The 18,240-nt window shown below is 39.5% G+C and overlaps 1 protein-coding gene across 1 annotated transcript in view; it reads right to left on the bottom strand.

Annotated features, from left to right (window-relative positions):
- The window catches only part of RB1 (RB transcriptional corepressor 1), a 279,061-nt gene that overhangs the window by 217,712 nt on the left and 43,109 nt on the right, over positions 1-18,240 (bottom strand). The window contains exon 12 of the mRNA XM_089679104.1: positions 5,422-5,509. Coding sequence (XP_089535230.1) covers positions 5,422-5,509 — 88 coding nt within the window. The remainder of the gene's footprint in view (positions 1-5,421; positions 5,510-18,240) is intronic.

Here is an 18,240-nt window from a genome sequence, read left to right as displayed (position 1 = left end):
CCAGCTTGATCCCTCCCCCCCCCCCGCTCTCAGGTTCTGATTGACAGCAGCAGGAGCAAATGCCTCCCACTGCTCTCAGCCAAGCCTGTGAGAGCTGGGAGAGTAGGGGGGGGGGCTGAAGAGGAGCTACTACTAAAGGTTTTTTTTTTCCCGTTAATGCAGAGATTCCATTCTGGCAAAAAAAAAATCACTTACCTTTACAACCACTTTAAACACACATTATGTTAGGTACACATGCATGCAGTTTCTATAGTTTATCTTCTGGTAGGTTCCTCCAAGCATCCTGGAGAACTTGCCTCAGCTCCACTGCAGACTTTGGCTATCTTGTTTGCCATAGTCTCTGCAAGTAATCTACTGGCTCAGTACCACTGAGATCACAGTTCTGCGAGCGCATTTTTTTTCTTACAGGATTTCCAGTTTCTCTGTATAATTTCTTCACTTTGTGCAAACAGAACACTTGGAGTTTTAAAATACAATTTTTGTATTGACACTAATCCAGAAAGCAAAGTAATCATCTAGGACAAATATTTTTGTGCACCAAGGTTTTAAGACTTTTGAACAGTGTAAGGCTGCCTTCACATTGATCCTATGTATTCCTATGAAACTCTACACAATGATCCGTTTGCAGGTCAGGTGCATTTTTAAAAAATTCCTGCTTGCTGCATTTTTGCTGAAGTACAAAAAAAAAAAAAAAAAACACTTCCATTGAAATCAAATGGAAACGCAGCAAAAAATAAATGCAGTTTCCACTCCTGGAGATGTGTTCTTTTATTATATAAACTCAAAAGTCCCAGCTTAACAAGAACGGTGTGTGTGTGTGTGTGTGTGTAATATATATATATATATATATATATATATATATATATATATATATATATATATATATATATATATATATATATATATATACATACATATATACACACACATACACACACACAGAGGTCAGAATATTAAAATAGTATAAGAGTGTTATTTGCACACCACACCTGTCTGGTTTTTCTTAAAACAGAATTAAACTTGATATTCCAAGAATAAAGTTTTAAAATCTAGACAGGTCATAAAACAGGAATCCTTTTTTAGGAAATCATGCAGATACACCAGTCATCATTAACTTCAGGGTTATACCGCTGCCTACAAGATTGGAAACAGGCAAACAAAAACATTTTGGGCTAGCGCTCAGGATAATACCTCCTACCAGAATGTGACAAATTTACAGCGATTATTGAAGTGGGAAGAACATTATTTCAGCTCAGCAGTTTAAAAAAATTAAGCTTTTTTTTGGGTAGCAGGTAAACCTTTATTTTTTATTGTGTCTACATTGTTGCTATGGATGGGCTTTACGAATGCAACTTACTGTCACAGTCTATCCTCTGCCTGGCTTTTGGAGTTCCATGACCAAACCCCACTGGACTGGACATTGTAGGGTTAGCCTGGAAAAGATCTTTTGGTACTGGTTTTGTAGCAAACAAGTAAAAATGGCATGGCCATCAACCCATGGTGGGACCAGTGTGCCTCACTGAACATCAAGAGAAAGTCAAACAACTCTTAAATTAAGGTGGTTGTAAAGCCTTAAGGTTTTTTTTTACCTTAACGCATTCTATGCATTAAGGTAAAAAACCTTCCGTGTTGCCTGTGTCAGGCTCTGGCTCAGGCTCTGTCCCTCCTCACTGCACAGATTGATAGCAGTGAGGAGGGACATTGGCTCCCGCTGCTGTCAATCAAATTCTGTTATGAGGGAGCGGGGAGCGAGCTCAAGCAGCCCTGCCTGTGTCAATAGACGCAGCCAAAGCAACTCGGAAGCAAACTCGCAAAAGTGCCCCCATAGGTAGCTTTCTATGGGGGCACTTACTGAAGAGTAGGAGCCAGAAGTGCCGGCAGGGGACCCCAGAAGAAGAGGATCAGGGCTGTTCTGTGCAAAACCATTGCACAGAGCAGGTAAGTAGTGTTATTTTAAAGGAAAAAAAAAAGCAACCTTTAATATTAACTTTAAAAACTAAAAGTATTAAAGTGAAGAGCTTGAAGTTTCTCCTTGAGGAGAAAAATTCTGGTATGAGCTGTGTCTAGAACTATACTCAGATACAAGTGATTAGTCAGGATCCATCCAAACCATTTTAATGTCTGGACAGTTATAAGGTTACATTGTCTGACAGAGCTTGTGCCAACTATTCCTTCAATAGAAGGCAGTCTAAGAAACCCACAGTGGGAATTCCCCAAGAGCACAATAGGGCTAATACCTGCACCAGCACTTTGCTGAACACCCAAGGTGCAGAGGAGAGTTTGAACCACAAACCTCAAGCACAGGGGAACACGTAGGTACATGTCCTTCCACAAAAGCCAAGAAGTCTCCCTGTGAAGGGGGAGTGGACATACAATTAAAGTGATTCAGTGCTTTAAATCCAAAATGAGGCTGATGTCTGAACTGTGAATAGGTTGTAGTAAAACCCCTGAACCCATTCTGCCAGATGAAATGAGGCAATGATACCTTGATCCAGAAGTCCCAAGAGGGCTACCTAGAGATTGCTGATCTGTGTGGTGACAAAGGAAGGTTGGCAGTGATAAACCAAGGAAGGGGTTTGTGAGTGAAACTCCAGCTTGTAGCCCTAAGGAAAACACCTCCCACACCCAAGCATTTGAAATGCAGGTTATCCAATAGCCCATAAAATCTAATTGACTGTGTAATGTATTCATGACAATACAATAAATGCAATATTTATATTTAGTTTAGGGACTAGAACTGATATAAATATATATTGTTCTCAATCATCGTCTGGGAAGACCAGGTGATGTCAATCTCAAAGGTTTTAAATGCCCAGACTCATCTGACCTTGCCCCAACAATCAGCACCATGGGTTCTTCTAAGCAGTTGTCTAGAAAACTGAAACTGAAAAGAATTGACGTTCACAAAGCTGGAGAACTCTATAAGAAGATAGCAAAGCGTTTTCAATGTCAATATCCTCTGTTCGGAATGTAATTAAGAAATGGCAGTCATCAGGAACAGTGGAAGTTAAAGCAACATCTGGAAGACCAAGAAAAATATCAGACAGAACAGCTCGCAGGATTGTGAGAAAAACAATTCAAAACCCACGTTTGACTGCACGATCCCTCCAGAAAGATCTGGCAGACACTGGAGTTGTGGTACACTATTCCACTATAAAGAGATACTTGTACAAATATGGTCTTCATGGAAGAGTCATCAGAAGAAAACCTCTTCTACGTCCTCACCACAAAAATCATCGTTTGAACTTTGCAAATGAACATATAGACAAGCCTGATGCATTTTGGAAACAAGTTCTGTGGACCGATGAGGTTAAAATTGAACTTTTTGGCCGGAATGAGCAAAGGCACGTTTGGAGAAGTAGGGGCACAGAATTTAATGAAAAGAACCTCTGTCCAACTGTTAAGCATGGGGTTGGATCAATCATGCTTTGGGGTTGTGTTGCAGCCAGTGGCACAGGGAACATCTCACGAGTAGAAGGAAAAATGGATTCAATAAAATTTCAGCAAATTTTGGATGGTAACTTGATGCCATCTGTGAAAAAGCTGAAGTTAAAGAGAGGATGGCTTCTACAAATGGATAATGATCCTAAACACACCTCGAAATCCACGGGGGATTACATCAAGAGGCGTAAACTGAAGGTTTTGCCATGGCCTTCACAATCTCCTGACCTCAACATAATTGAAAATCTATGGATAGACCTTAAAAGAGCAGTGCGTGACAGACAGCCCAGAAATCTCAAAGAACTGGAAGACTTTTGTAAGGAAGAATGGGCAAAGATACCTCAAACAAGAATTGAAAGACTCTTGGCTGGCTACAAAAAGCGTTTACAAGCTGTGATACTTGCCAAAGGGGGCAGTACAAGATATTAACTCTGCAGGGTGCCCAAACTTTTGCAGACGCCATTTTTTTGTTTTCTGTTATATTGAAAGTATAAATGATGGAAATAAAATCTAACTTTTGTTGACATATTATAAGAATGTCTAATCTGTAATTTGATGCCTTTTGGAGATTTTTCCATCTTTCCTTGGCTTCTTTATGCACATTAATACAAATTTTTAGCTGGGGTGCCCAAACTTTCGATCCCCACTGTGTGTGTATATATATATATATATATATATATATATATATATATATATATACATATACATACATACATACATACATACACACACACACACACACACACACACACACACACACATATATATACATACACATTCATACATACACACACACATACAGGTGTACCTTGGTTTACAAACTCCTCAGTTAACATAATTTTTGGTTTACGAATGAATATCCACTGAAAATAATGCTGTCGCACTTTGGATGACAATTGCGCGGTCATGCAACACTGTACCCATATTACATTTTTATAATTTCTTTCACACAAATAGAGCTTCCTTTTGGTTTTATTTAATCTCCACTGGGTGTTTTATTTTTTGTGCTATAAACAAAAAAAAAAAGAGCAAAAAATTAAAAATTAAAAAAATGTTTTGTCTATGTTTTGAGTGTGGGATCACTTTTAAGTGTTATTGCAGCGGCTCAAGTAGTTTTTTTCATGATAGCTCACATTGTCTTATTTTATTTATACTTTTTAGGCACTATTGTTGTTCATCAATCTATATAGAGGTTAGTGCTGCCCAACACAGTCATACGCCAAATGATAGGCTGAGGATAGACTGCGCTGGATAGCTGCATTTGTAGAGACCTGTTTTAGCAGCAATGTAGAGAAGAGTTTAGAGGACAAATGAAGATTAAAAAAATGGGGGGAAAAAAGTGATATTTTTACCTGCAGGGTGTCCATCCTATTCGCACACTAGCAAAAAAAAAACGAAACATGCTGGTAGTGGGAGGGACTATTCTTTTATTCTTTTGTTTGCAATTGTATTCAATCATCCTGTAGGTGGCAGTATAACCTGAAGGCTAAAAGACTTCCTGTGTCTCCCAATGGAGGAGGAAAATGGTTTCAAATAGAAACACCAAATGTCTTGCCAACAGGATAATATACATTTATTTCCAGGTAGAACAATGCAACTCAGAGATGGAGAACAAACTTTAAATGTGAAGGGCAGCAACTGAGCCAATTGTACCATTAATTGAGGAAATATCGAAAAAAAAAAAAAAAGGTGTCGTTGATCTTATCTGGTGGTTCTGGGGATGAATACACAGGCAAACCAGTAGTGATTACCATCTCAACATTTTAAACAATAATAAAGAATGGAGCATAGAACATGAATAGCCACATATGCAATCTCAATACTGTAGTAAATAAAACTAAAACATTCAACTAAGTTTACAAAGGCATTTTTTTATCCCTACAAAACACAACTAATGACTTAGATTTTCCAGTATAAACAAATCTAAACAATAAAATAATATTTGCATATTGATTATTTCATTAGATCCTATAAACTTGCCTCAAAATACAAGTTAAGCCTTTCAGAGGGCTCATCGCTGGCTGAATTTAGGGTAACCGTCAATTGGTTGATTGTGTTCATTGCAGCTCTGTTAAAGAAAAAAAAAATGCACATTAGCCTTGTTTAGACTTTAGTTTTGGTTTAATTGGCAAAAAAAAAGTAGTTTCCTTTTTTTTTTTCTGTTGGAAAGACACCAACAAATAAAGACAGAGACAGATTACTGGGGTTGACTAGTAAAGGAGTGGAGGCTGTTCACTTGGCAAACTTGGGGTTTAATTTGCAAAAACGGTAAACCTGTTCAACCAATCATATGTGAATAAAAATCCTGAGTTTTTAAAATTCCCTATACATGATTGATTATCACCTTATTTATTAACATTTATGTGAACAGTCTTTATTTCTTAAGTAAATCAGCCCTAATGACTTTCTTTTTTTGCAAAATCAGGAAGCAGAAAACAGACAAGGGAATCTTTATACTCAATCTTATATTTTTAAATAGAAATGAACATTTTCTACATACATACTGTGCTAATACAGCCATATAAGAGAGTATTATAAGACAAACAAAATACTTAAAATGTACAATACTACACTATTGTGTATAACAAAGCAGTCTCTGGCACTGCTTAACTGCTATGCTACTGACCCACTAGTTTCAGTATATTTTGAGCTAAACTCAAATATGCAGATTAGAAAATCTGCAGTAAAGCCAAATGTCCTAATCTGCATAGTTGTCTCAAGCCCCATATACACAATCAGAAAATCGTACAAAAAAATACCACTTTCAAACCAATTGTACGATAATCTGATCGTTAGTACAAATCAATCGTCCAAAATTACTCAAAGGGACAAGCATGAAAAATGTCGTCGTAAGATACCAAATCGTATGATTTTCGTTTAACCAGTACAGTTTTCGTCCAAAAATAAATACAAATACATTATATCACATCCAAATTTTTATGCTGTTGTGCGAAAATTTTTATAACTTTAGTGACCTCTTCACTTTTGATATGAGACTAGCATGCAAAGAAAAATGGACGATCATTCGCCCCATTATTCTCAACGTGTATGTGGGGTTTCAGTTAAAGGAGAAGTATAGCCAAAGCTATGTTGGTTGTACTTCTGGGCATCACAGGAGTGCAACTTGTTCTGAACTCCTGTGACCCGGTTTCAGCTGTTAACTGGCTAAAGCCCGCTGTCAGCTGATCACACGCTGGTCCTGGGCTCTGGATCTATCCTAACTTTACAGTTGGCTTAGACTGGCAAGCTGGCTCAGCATCTCTGCTTACTTAACGCTGAGAACTGAGTGATCAGAGGTGTGTGATTGTTCAGTTCTCAATCTTAAAAGTAGAGTGGGACATCAGGTGCAGCATCGTATCAATGCTGAACCCATCTAGGTGAGTATAAACGTTTTGTTTTTTATAATACCCATTCTTCTCTTTTTAGCTAGTATTAGAGCAGGAAAGTCAAAATGAGAGTCAAGCAACTAATATTTTCGAAGAGAAAGGTCAGCAATGGAAAGGTCCTTTCATACGAGAGCTTTCCTTTATTAAATGTGTTCCCAAGTGGCTGATTTTCTATTGCTTTTCATGTTATTTTTAAACACCAAGCAGCAAAAAGGATAGCCATACATTATGCAATTTTTTTTCCTTCAACCACAGATCCACCTTGCTTACATTGGCGCTCCCTTGCTGTCTCTCTCAACTACTGCAAGTGCCATTCAAACTATATCTAGTGTATTCATTGTGAGTTTCTTTGGTGTACTCGCCAGCTGGGAATCCTTTTGAGAACCATGACATGCATAATTTGTCTTGCTTTAACACTTTGTTTACCCATTGTACCAAAGTGAGAAGGGTGTTAGGGAAAACTTGCTCTTTCCTAAGCAGCAAGTAGCAACAGATAAGAACTAGGGAGAGAGAGAAGACCACAATTAAATTCGTTTGTGCAGCTCCTATAAAAAGTTGAATAAAAGAGTTCCAGGTATCTTTCATAAGTTGGGGTGTCAGTAAACTACCCCTTCCTCTCCATAACTGGGGGCAAACCTTTAGCATGAGGAAGCCTTTTTAGCAGCTCTGGGGGGCTTAGAGAGGGAAGGTTTGCCAAGACTGAAAAGAATCATAGTAGACAATGATTTCATCTAAGGAGGGGGAATCAGATCCGTAAAGTGGGGGAAACCCATTCCAATGGGAGTTGTAAACGTGTATAAATTACGAGTTCTGAACCTCAGTAGCTACCTCATTGTGTTCCTTGAGGGAAATGACAAAAAGAAGTTTGTACTCTAGGGGCTTATGCAAATGGAACCTTTCCAGCCCAAGCTTTAGGCAAATGCACAGAAAGTAAAGTCGTTCTAGAGATCTAACAGATCACATTCTCCATGATACCTACACAGAATAGTAGGGTAGAGGGCAAGAGATGTAACTTTGAAAAAAAATTAGGATTATCTACATGAGGAGAAAGGTCGTCATGAATTTCTCAAAGACAGGTAGACATAGTTTGGGCAACCACTAAGATGACAATGGATGGCTGTAGGGCAGACATTGCCTTGCTGGAAAAGGCCCTCTTTTGAACTTATTGGGGCTCTGGATCACTAGGCTTATCTAGCCAAAGACTTGTATGCAGTAGTCTGAGTACCTCTTTACCCCAAGAAAACTCCTACTGAGGAAGCCCTGAGAGGGGGCGCAACGCATCTAGGAGAGAGGAGCCTGTAAAGTCACGCCGCCACCATCTCCCTACTGGAGTGGTGAGCTGGATGTGGACTGATTTTATGTGATCTTTGCTTTTATTTTGTAAGTGTATTTTTAGTGGGGGAAACAATAATGTGTCATACAGAGAGCACTATGTGTTGGCCTTTTCGTTACATGAGACCATCCCTGCTGGATGTCTGGGGCAAAAGAAGAGTGAGAGGAGCTAAGAGGAAAATTTGGATCTTAATTGGCAGAGGCTGAGAATATCCAGATGAGCGCATAATTTAAAAATTAATAATTTTTAAGGTGAGCAGGTCCTTCACCTGGTGTGGTGGTGTATCGAATATTGGAAAAGAAGAGGATATTCACAGTTTTCACTTAAAGACAGCATTAGGTGTATTTTATGGACTTTGTTTATGTGACGTTATGATTATGATTGTTAATACTATTCATCACTGTTAGTGGCATATTTATTGTTGAGAAGGGCGGAGAATATATGGTATGTCCTATCTGTTCTTTTAAAGGAGAAGTTCACCTTTCGTAATAAGTTACATCCATATTCAGGGTGTAACAAGTAATTTGTTACGATCAGAATTAGACCGGCCCCCGCACCCCCCCCACCCCCCCACCCCGATCCCTGTTGTGACAGCTGGCGGTGGATCTTCTCCTCCCCGCTAGCTGTCACAATTTTAAAAAAATGTGGCAGAGAGGGCCTCCGCCTGCTCAGCCATGGCACTCATTTACAGTATTCTGTGAATGGAAAAACTACAAGATCCAGCAGCCTTTGCGGCTGTTGGCTTGCAGTTTTCAATTAACTACGACAGCGCCATGGTAGGTCATTGAGCCTTCCTGTCAGTATATCTGCTTGTCTGTATGGGATGTAAGAGCAAGCAGATACATGTACAGGTCAGGGGGAGACCTGCATTGCACCAGCATCTGCTGATCACTGGTGCAATGCTTTCAAGGCTCCAGAAACAAAAAATAATACCTGCAAACAAATGTGCATTTATAATTTTTTGTTAAAAGTTAAACTTATCCCTTAAGCCCACTTTCTGTATGAAAAAGAGGTATATTTGAGTTCTCTCTTCTTTTTGCTACTTGTTTCCTCTGCTTTGTCTATTCTTTGATATATTTTGAGCTGCAGTAACATTTCATTATTTAGCTGCTATTTAACATCATTGTGCCAAGGATCAGGAATTGTTTTTATGTTCTCACATATTTAATGAACACAGAAAATACCAAATAAAAAAAAAAAAGATAGAGTTCCCATATATCTACAGTATGCGTGAGGTATAAAAACAATGATGGTATGTGACTACAGTAGGGGTGCACCGAACTTTTGGTGGCCGAAAACACCCCTATCGGCTGATATGAAAAAAACCCCGTCCCCTCACTGCTACTGCCCCTTGCCAGCCGCTGTCGCCCCCGGTAGTTCTGAACGATCCCGGTGCTGGGCATAGAGATTACTGTGCGATGTCACATCAGGTTCCGGCGCCTTGTAAACAAGGCTTTTTTTTTTTTTTTTTTAAAGCACTAGATCAACGCTTTTTTTGATCTAATGCTTTACATTGAGGAGAGATGTGGGGTCTTATTGACCCCATATCTCTCCATAAAGTGCACTTGTCACTAATTATTTCTATCACAAGGGATGCATGCATTCCTTGTGATAGGAATAAAAGTGATTACATTTTTTTTTAAAAAGACAGTGAAAAAAAAAAGAAGAAGAGGTTTAAAGTGCCCCCGTCCCCCCCATGCTCGCACATAGTGGTGAACGCAAACGCATACGTAGGCCACGGCCACATATATAAACGGTGTTTAAACCACACATGAGAGATATCGCCACAAACATCGGAGAAGAGCAATTCTAGCACTAGACCTCCTCTGTAACTTTACACTACTAACCATTTTTAAAGCATTACCCATGGAGATTTTTAGGTAACGTAGTTTGACGCCATTCTACGAGCATGCACAATTTTAAAGCTGTTGGGTATCTATTTACTCGCCCTAACATCCTCTTTCATATTTTACAAAACAATTGGGGTATATATTGTGTTTTTTTGTGTTTTTTTAATCAAATAGTAATTTTTTCCAAAAAACATATATTCATTTTAAAAAACTGCCCATTTCAGTTTTGGTTTTCGGCCAATTGCATCCTGAATTTTCTGTTTCGGTTTCAGCACCAGAATTTTCATTTCGGTGCAGCACTAGAGATAACAGTACTCTGATATTTTGATTCAAAGAACTTCCAAAAGGTCTTCCTACACAGTACACTATACAAATCAACACATCATTTTGAGGTTTACAATCTTATACTGCATTTTTATATTCAATACATTTATAGGGGCAAATCTATTGAAAGAAGCATAAGCCTGGAAATCTCAAGCCAAGGGATACCTGTGCTTGGGTTTTTCCCCAACTAGTAGTTAGCAGCCTGCACAAACAAAATTGTTGATAACAAATCTTAAACGTAACATAGATCAGTAAGTGCAGCATTTAAGAGTGAAAAAAATTACATGACAATAATGCAAGATACTGTGTAAAAAAAAAAAAAAAATCATAAGCACTTATGTGAAAAAAACAGTTTGCGCAAATAATTTGCAAAGAAATAATAGTGAGAGTGAATCAACGTCACACACAACAATTCGTGGACAATGATGATGTGCTCTTGGTAATCCCACTGTGCACTTAGCAGATTCTGATATTAAGTGTTTAAACACTTTAGAAACAGGTGGCATCAACCACAGTTGTCAAATGCAGGGATCCAGCTGTCCTTTAAGGTGACAACAAAGACACAGACAGCTCACTTATTGCTGGTAACCAAACCACCATGACCCTCAAAAAATGACCGGTTGTGTGTGCTTGTGTAACGATCCCAAGCAACCAAGCCAAACTGCACTTTTTTCCTGGCTAAAAGTCAAACTCAAAACCTCATACAGTAGTAGAAATAAAATCACTTTTTTAGTAAATACTCATGAATGTGCATTCACATGATACACTCTGGTACCATAAAGCTTAAAAGCATGAAGTAAAATCCAATACCATTCATCCAGCCAGAATGGCGATGCGTCACATCAGACGCCACCTTACGTGTTTTGTTGCATGACGTCATCATTTATGAGTTTTTTTTTCTTTTTATATGGTAACTTACATTATGGTTATACAATTTTGTTTCACTCTCTTTAGCACTGTACTTTTTGAATTATAATAAGTCTGGAATGTGATTTGAGGCGTTCAGCAACATTTCAAGGTCATAATTTCAGAACATAAAACCAGTGCTCAACCAGCTGTATAGTTACAGAGCCTTGTGAATATATATCAGCTTTAAAAAGCAAGTAAATTGGATAACACAGGAGGGTACATGCTTGTCTACTCTGGTAAACATATCGTTAAATTTACACTTCTACAATGTCAGTTCTCTAGTTTTAGAAATATTTTGAGGACGCTAGGTATCAGGAGTTTTGCTATTCAAACATACTTCATAAATACACCTCAGCCACAAAACATTCCAGTCAGGCTGACATTTATGACAGAACTGAGGTATACATAGAAACAAGGGTCAGTTTATGCAACAATTTTTAGAACGCAATTTTTTGTGGGGCAAAAATAAAAATAAAAATAAAACCACATTAATGAATTTTAGTGCATACAAACACAATATAATACCCAATTTTTGGCAAAATATAAAATAAAAGATGATGTTATGGCAAGTAAATAACCAACCTGTTACTAACCAACCCTTTACAATTGCGTATGCTCGTGAAGCAGTGCCAAACTATGGTATTTAAAAATCTCTATATGCGATGCTTTTTAAGCCTTTGCAGGATACCAATTTAGAGTTACACAGGAGGTCTGGTGCTATAATTATTGCTCTAGCCATGATAAATGCACATGTGTAGTGCAAACACCATTTACATATGCATGTGGGACCTATGTATTAATTTACCTATGCATGTGAGTATGGGGGGTGGGAGTGCTTACATGTTTTTAAATTTTATTACTTTACATTTTTTTTTACACGGTCTCTTTAATTTGTTTTTTTATTGCCATCATAAAAGGGATAAATAACATACCTTGCGGTAGCATGGGCAGTGGCTGGTGCTCTTTACTGACACATCTAGGGTCTATTAGACCCCAGATCTCTCCTCTGCCCTTAAAAGCATCTGACCAAATGGAAATCAGTTTGATCAGATGCTTTCACAAGCTGGTAAAGGCTTATTTACATCTGAGCGAAACTGGAACTGACAAAATCCTTGTAGTTTCTGAGCTCAGGAAGGCAGCAGTGGTGTCAGCGGTGGGGGGTAACTCCCTGCCACCCCATGCAAAAGCAATCCAGTGACTGTTTAGCTGCATGGATCACTTTCATATTGTACAGCACTGCCAGCTGAAAAAAAAAAAAAAAAAAGATATCGAGGTCATGGCTGCAGCTGCAGTCCTGTCCCCGGTATATTCCTACAACCAGGAAGTGGTTTAAAAAAAAAAAAAAAAAAAAAAAAAAAAACAAAATAAAGAATTTTTAACCTACCATAAAAATTAATTAAAGTGGTTGTAAACCTTTACATATATCCAGTGATCTGACTGGCCTCAGGTGAAACACAGAGATTAAACTAATCCTCCTACATAAGTTGTATCTGCAGTCCAGTCTTCTCTACAGCCAGGTTTACAACCACAGGAAAACAGGGTCAGAAGTAATACTGAGGCAACTGGGTTATACTTCTGCCTACAGAAGACTTTGACACTATCAAACAAAAAGCAGTAATAGGAATGAGTGCAAGACAGAGGGGAGAGACCTGTGTCCTTTAATGAACTCCAAGGAAAGTTTTTTTGTCAAAATCCTCAGCAATTCTGAGATGATTGGGACATCCAAAACCATTCCAACTGAGGTGTGGGCAACACAACAAACAAAGCAATAACAAGCTTACAAAACAACAGGGTAAAACTAAGAGCTACTCTCAGCCCAAAGAGATGCCTGAAGGTCCTTAGGTTTAAAGTTTTTATCAGCCAAGTCCTGAATGACCTGCGAAAATGTAGAAAGTGTGAACAGGTGACAAGGTGGTGGCCTTTCAATCTGGTAATCTGGTAAAACAGATGCTGATTTCCCAAGAAGCACTGACTGATCTATTTGAGTGCACCATGACAGGAAAATGTGGAACCTCATCACTAAGCTTACAGAAATGAAACATGAGTTGCCTAAGCTACCTAGAATGGTTGAATAAGAGACAGCCATCCCTACAGAGGGGTCCTTGGGAATGACAAAGTCAGCCTGAAAAAAAAAACATGAGAAGAACCACATCAAAAACAATGAAAGAAAATCTCATTATGATGTACTGGAGCAGGACAAAGAGATGGAAACACAATGCTCTGGTTAATGTAAAAGGAAAAAAAAAATCATTGAAGGGAGAAGAGAAGTAGTAGTCCTCAAAGAGATGTTGTCTTTGTGCAGAACAAAAAAAGGGTTTTCTATAAGAGAGCTTCTAATTCAGAACCCCACTGTACAGAGGAGATGGCAATGGGAAAGACAACCTTGCAAGTATGCATGGACAGAGGAAAATCTCTGATGGGTTTGAACAGTTTTTGAAGGGCCGACAAAGGATGAGATCTTAAGCTACAGGTGGATTTATGGGAGCAACGTCTCTCTACAAAGGCTGTAACCAAAGGAAAAAGAGGCAAGCAGTCTTTGAAATAAAGAGTTAGTGCTGATATTCAGCCTTTGATGATATCCAAGTACAAATGTTGGTCCAGAACTTATAGCACAAAAGGTCAGAACACATATAAAGTACTTCATGGGATGAAATTTTCTTGCCTCGCATCATATGAAGTAAGCTTCCCAAGTGCAATGGCAGACCTTTCAAAAGGTGTTTTTTTGTGGTTCTTTGGAGTAAAGGAATAACAAAATCAGGTAGGCTTCAAATGTAGGCTTCAACAACCATGCAATTATGCCAGCTAGCATGAAGCAGGTTGATATCAGGTCTTTTTGACAAGGAATCCAGGTGACCAGGAGAGCCCACTGAGAGTCTGCAAGAAGACAGAGGCCAGGTCCAAGTACCACAGCAGCCTGGGTCAGTTCAGTGTGATGAGCGTCACCAGAATGTCCTCAGACTCGATCCTGCAGTATAGACAAGGAAGGAGCTGTCAAAGAGGAAAAATGTAGTCACCAGAGAATCCTCTGCCTTGCCTAGAGGACTCCAGTGCCTGGAGTCAAACTTGCTCAGTTTGTAGCTGAATCAGGAAGCCAGGAGTTCCACATCTAACGTTTCCATCCAGAAAAAGAGGTCCACATAATGTCAAATGGAGAAGCCCACCTGCCAATTTTTCACACCTGGATTGTTTTTGGCAGGCAGGGCTGGAAAATGAAGTTCTGTCCAAGACAGAATCTGGTCAGCTTCTCTTTGATTTGCAAGACTTCTGGTTCCTCCTTGACAATGCCAGCTGTGGCACTCTCCAACTGAATTTGAACTGGATGGCCCTGCAGTCAGAGGTCCAGCAATGAAAGAAAAATCAAAATTACTCGCAGCTCCAGTATGTTGATTGGGAGCCAAGCTTCCTCGAGAAACCAAGTCCCCTTCAATGATAATAGTATCTAGGACTGCCTCTTAGTCTTTCAGGCTGGCATCCATCAGGAGATTGGACCAATAGAAGAAATCATTCCCTGATCCCAGGGCCAGATGTGTCAAGCCACCAGGCAAGACACAACCTGCACCAGGGTGAAAGATGAAATGGTGAAGCCAGAGTCTGCACTTCATTGTCCCATGCAGCAAGAATATTGATTTGCAATTGGTACAATTGTGCATATGGGAGTGCCTGGTGGGAAGCCACCAACAAGCCTACAACTCTCAAGCAAAAAACAGAGAATCAGAGAATCAGATAATCAGATTGCTCCTAAACTGAGCTTAGGAGCAGAGTCAGGAGTTTGTCTTTTGGGAGAAGAAACTCTGGTCTGAGCAGTATCTATCAGAAGACTCAGATGCTCCAAGAGATGAGCTGGTTCCGGCGTTAACTTCTGAGGGCTCGGTATCCACACTTTTGGAAGAATCAGAACCATCCTTTGGACTGTGGCTAAGCGGGATCAACTGATCTCTCAGCAAGGGTGTTCAAATATCAGAACACAACAGAACAAGCACAGAGGCTAGCACCTTTAAAAATACCAAAGGTGCAGTGGACAGACCAATGGTAAGTGCAACAAATTGGCAGAGTTGTGTGCCCATGACAAAAACACAGGTAGCATTGATGCACTGGAAATTTGGGGATATGCAATAAGATGTCCACAGAGGCCAGAAAGTCCTCCAGATGGAGAGAAAGAATGACTGACCTGGTAAGTTACATGTGGACACTCAACACTTGAAAGAAAACATTGGCAGGAATTTACTAAAACTGCAGCAAACATAATCTGGAGATCAAATATAAGCCGAGCACAAGCATATGCCCTTGTTTCACTAATATGGGACTAGTTTATGATATGCTGAATATATACACATGTTTATGATTTTGTGCGGTCCATTTGTTTTTTTGTTTTTTTTATTTAATTTTTGTGATAATTTCAACACAAGTATAGGACTGCTGCAAAAGGTTTATTTTGTTTTAACAATTGTGGCACATCCATAAGCGCATGAGCACTTTTACTATTTACAGAGCCAATCAGCACTGTTCAGACAAAGGGTCAGGGGTTATGCAGCCTCATGGGACAATCAGAGGAGAATGAAAGCACCTCCAACAAGCTTTAACCAGTGGTCAGCTGGACACTGATAGAAGTCACAAGACTGCTATATACTGCCGATGAGAAAAGGTATTTAGCAGGTTTATATTTACTAAAATAATTGCATTTCCATGTTTTGTGTACTGTGTGAGACCAGATATAGTGAATGCAGAGACATGGGTTTAGTAACACTTCAAGGGCAGTGATCCCTTGTTTCTGTTCTAAACTTTTGTTTCACACACACTCTGCATTTTCTGAAGCCTTAATTTTTTGGGAGACGATGGGATCAATGCAGGATAGTGCGTAAGCAACCATGTATTCTTTTAATTTCTTCACTCTGGAGAGTATCTTTGCTACAGGGGGTATAGCCTGACTCATATGAGTGATGTAATCACCTCCTGGTAATTTAGAAACGGATCCCTGTTGTCTGTGTTTTTGTACATTGGGTAAGAATTATAGAAGGTAATTTACATAAAGGTATAGTGCCCCTTTTCTGCACCAAGCTTTTGTTTTTCTTAGAACCAGGTAAGGAGCTAGAATTTGATCATAAATATCAACAGTCTCATAATATGTGTATGGAGTAATGGCCACAGGTTTGTCCACTTGTGCCCCATGAGCCCTTAACACTTTTACTGCCAGGCCATGCATGCCATTTTTAAATTTAAATGGCCAGACCGTTACTGCAATTTCTTTTCCAATGTTTTTTTATTTTTCACTTACATCATTCAGAGTTTGTTAAAGACCCCCATCCCCCCTCCCCAAACCTACAATTTCTAAAAGCATAAGATCAGTAGAATAAAAATAAGGTGTTAATCATTTTTTAGGTCCAATGATATTTGTACAAATGTTTATCAAAATGATATTTTCACTAACATATACTAACAGTATTAGCAGATACAAACAGAGCAAAGCTTTGGCCTCATGTACACATGAACTCCCCTAGACATTAAGCTCTCCTGGCAGCAGAAAACCGCAAACGCAGCAAAAATGGATGTAAACGTGGTACCACGTTTAGCTCTTGGACGTCTATTCATTTTATTGGTCAGAGTATTTTCTATTGTCTTGAATAAATGCCCAAGCGCTAAAAACAGCTAGCGGTCAGACAAGTTTTGCTGTGTTTAGCGGTTTTTGGCCAAAAAACTTTCCACTCATGAGCGCAATTCTTCTGCGTTCAGGAGAGGAACGTTAACTGCCCCTAAACTTTGGTAAAAGCCTATGTGAACACATAGGCTTTCATGGAGTTGAGTTCAGGGACTTTGGCAAAAAAATGCCAAAACTCACGTTTAGAAGCAGCAGTGTACATGAGGCCTTACAAAATTCCTATTTTCCATCAAGTATAAAAGCTACGACTGTATTGCGTCAATATTTGTGGATTTTAAGTGATGCCTTTTTGCAAAAATGGTGAAAATCAAAAGATATGCAAAACTGTAAAACAGCAAAATTGCTCTAAAAATCTGGAGGTTGTCATTTTTCACTTACAGCTTTCGAGTTTTTCTTAAGACCCTGTGCATTCCTGTGCAGGTAGTCCTATTGAAGACAATTGGGATGTAGCAGCTGCAGGAACACAGCTGCTGCTTCCAATCAGACATCCGCGTGGGTGTGGATGCATGATCCCAAATGCAGACAGTGCAAAATTGGGGACAGGCACCTGAACCCACACGGACGTCAAATTGGGAGCAGTGTCCATCGTGTGCCACGGCCCCATTTAATAGGAGTAGCCTCTAACAGTCGTTTAGAGTACGGCTGTCCCTGTAGAAAAGAACGTGTGAGGCAAACTTGCCCAGAATGATGAGGAGCTGTCAGGGTCCATGCCAACAGTAAGCTCACTGGAACAGAGATGAAAGTAAGCATAAACCCAGGCTGCCTGCAATTAGGGGGTGGCAGGGGGCAGTGCCAGGACAAGCTCACCCAGTGCCCTAGGCAAAGATACCAAACTGCAACCCTTGCCCCTGTAACCTATTGTATGTTTCAGATTTTTTCATTTCATTTTGCTACATTTATGAATAGATTTGTGGTTGTTAGCAAATCTCTTCATAGCTCAGATCTCTGAAGTGAGAACAGTGGTCAGTCATCATTGTTCTCAGTTGGTCTTTACACATTTATATGCATGGCTTTGTTTACCTTCAAACCCATTCATAAACAAATAAGGTCACGCCCATTGATTAAAGCCATTCATATGCTCAGAGCCTGCTGTGAGATCTAGGCAGCGCTGGGTAAAGTGCTTCCAGCTACCATATACAGTTGCACTGACAGATCAGAATTTTTCAGGGTTTCCTTACCAGCCCCCCCACCTGCAATTTCAGTGTGGGGAGGAGGTAGGCAGGGGGTGTTGGGTAACATAAGAAATATACAGGTGGGGGTAGGGCTGTTAAACAAACCCCACAAAGCCCTGTGTTTTCAGTCCACCTGTATGTAGAAGCCAGCAGCCGTGTTTACAGGAAACAG

The sequence above is a fragment of the Staurois parvus genome, unplaced genomic scaffold (assembly GCF_062004578.1).
Source record: "Staurois parvus isolate SC_StPar_1 unplaced genomic scaffold, SC_StPar_1.0 ptg000017l, whole genome shotgun sequence".
In the NCBI taxonomy this organism is placed as follows: Eukaryota; Metazoa; Chordata; class Amphibia; order Anura; family Ranidae; genus Staurois; species Staurois parvus.
The sequence above is the reverse complement of the archived record's forward strand: the minus strand, read 5'-3'. Positions and strand labels throughout refer to the sequence as shown.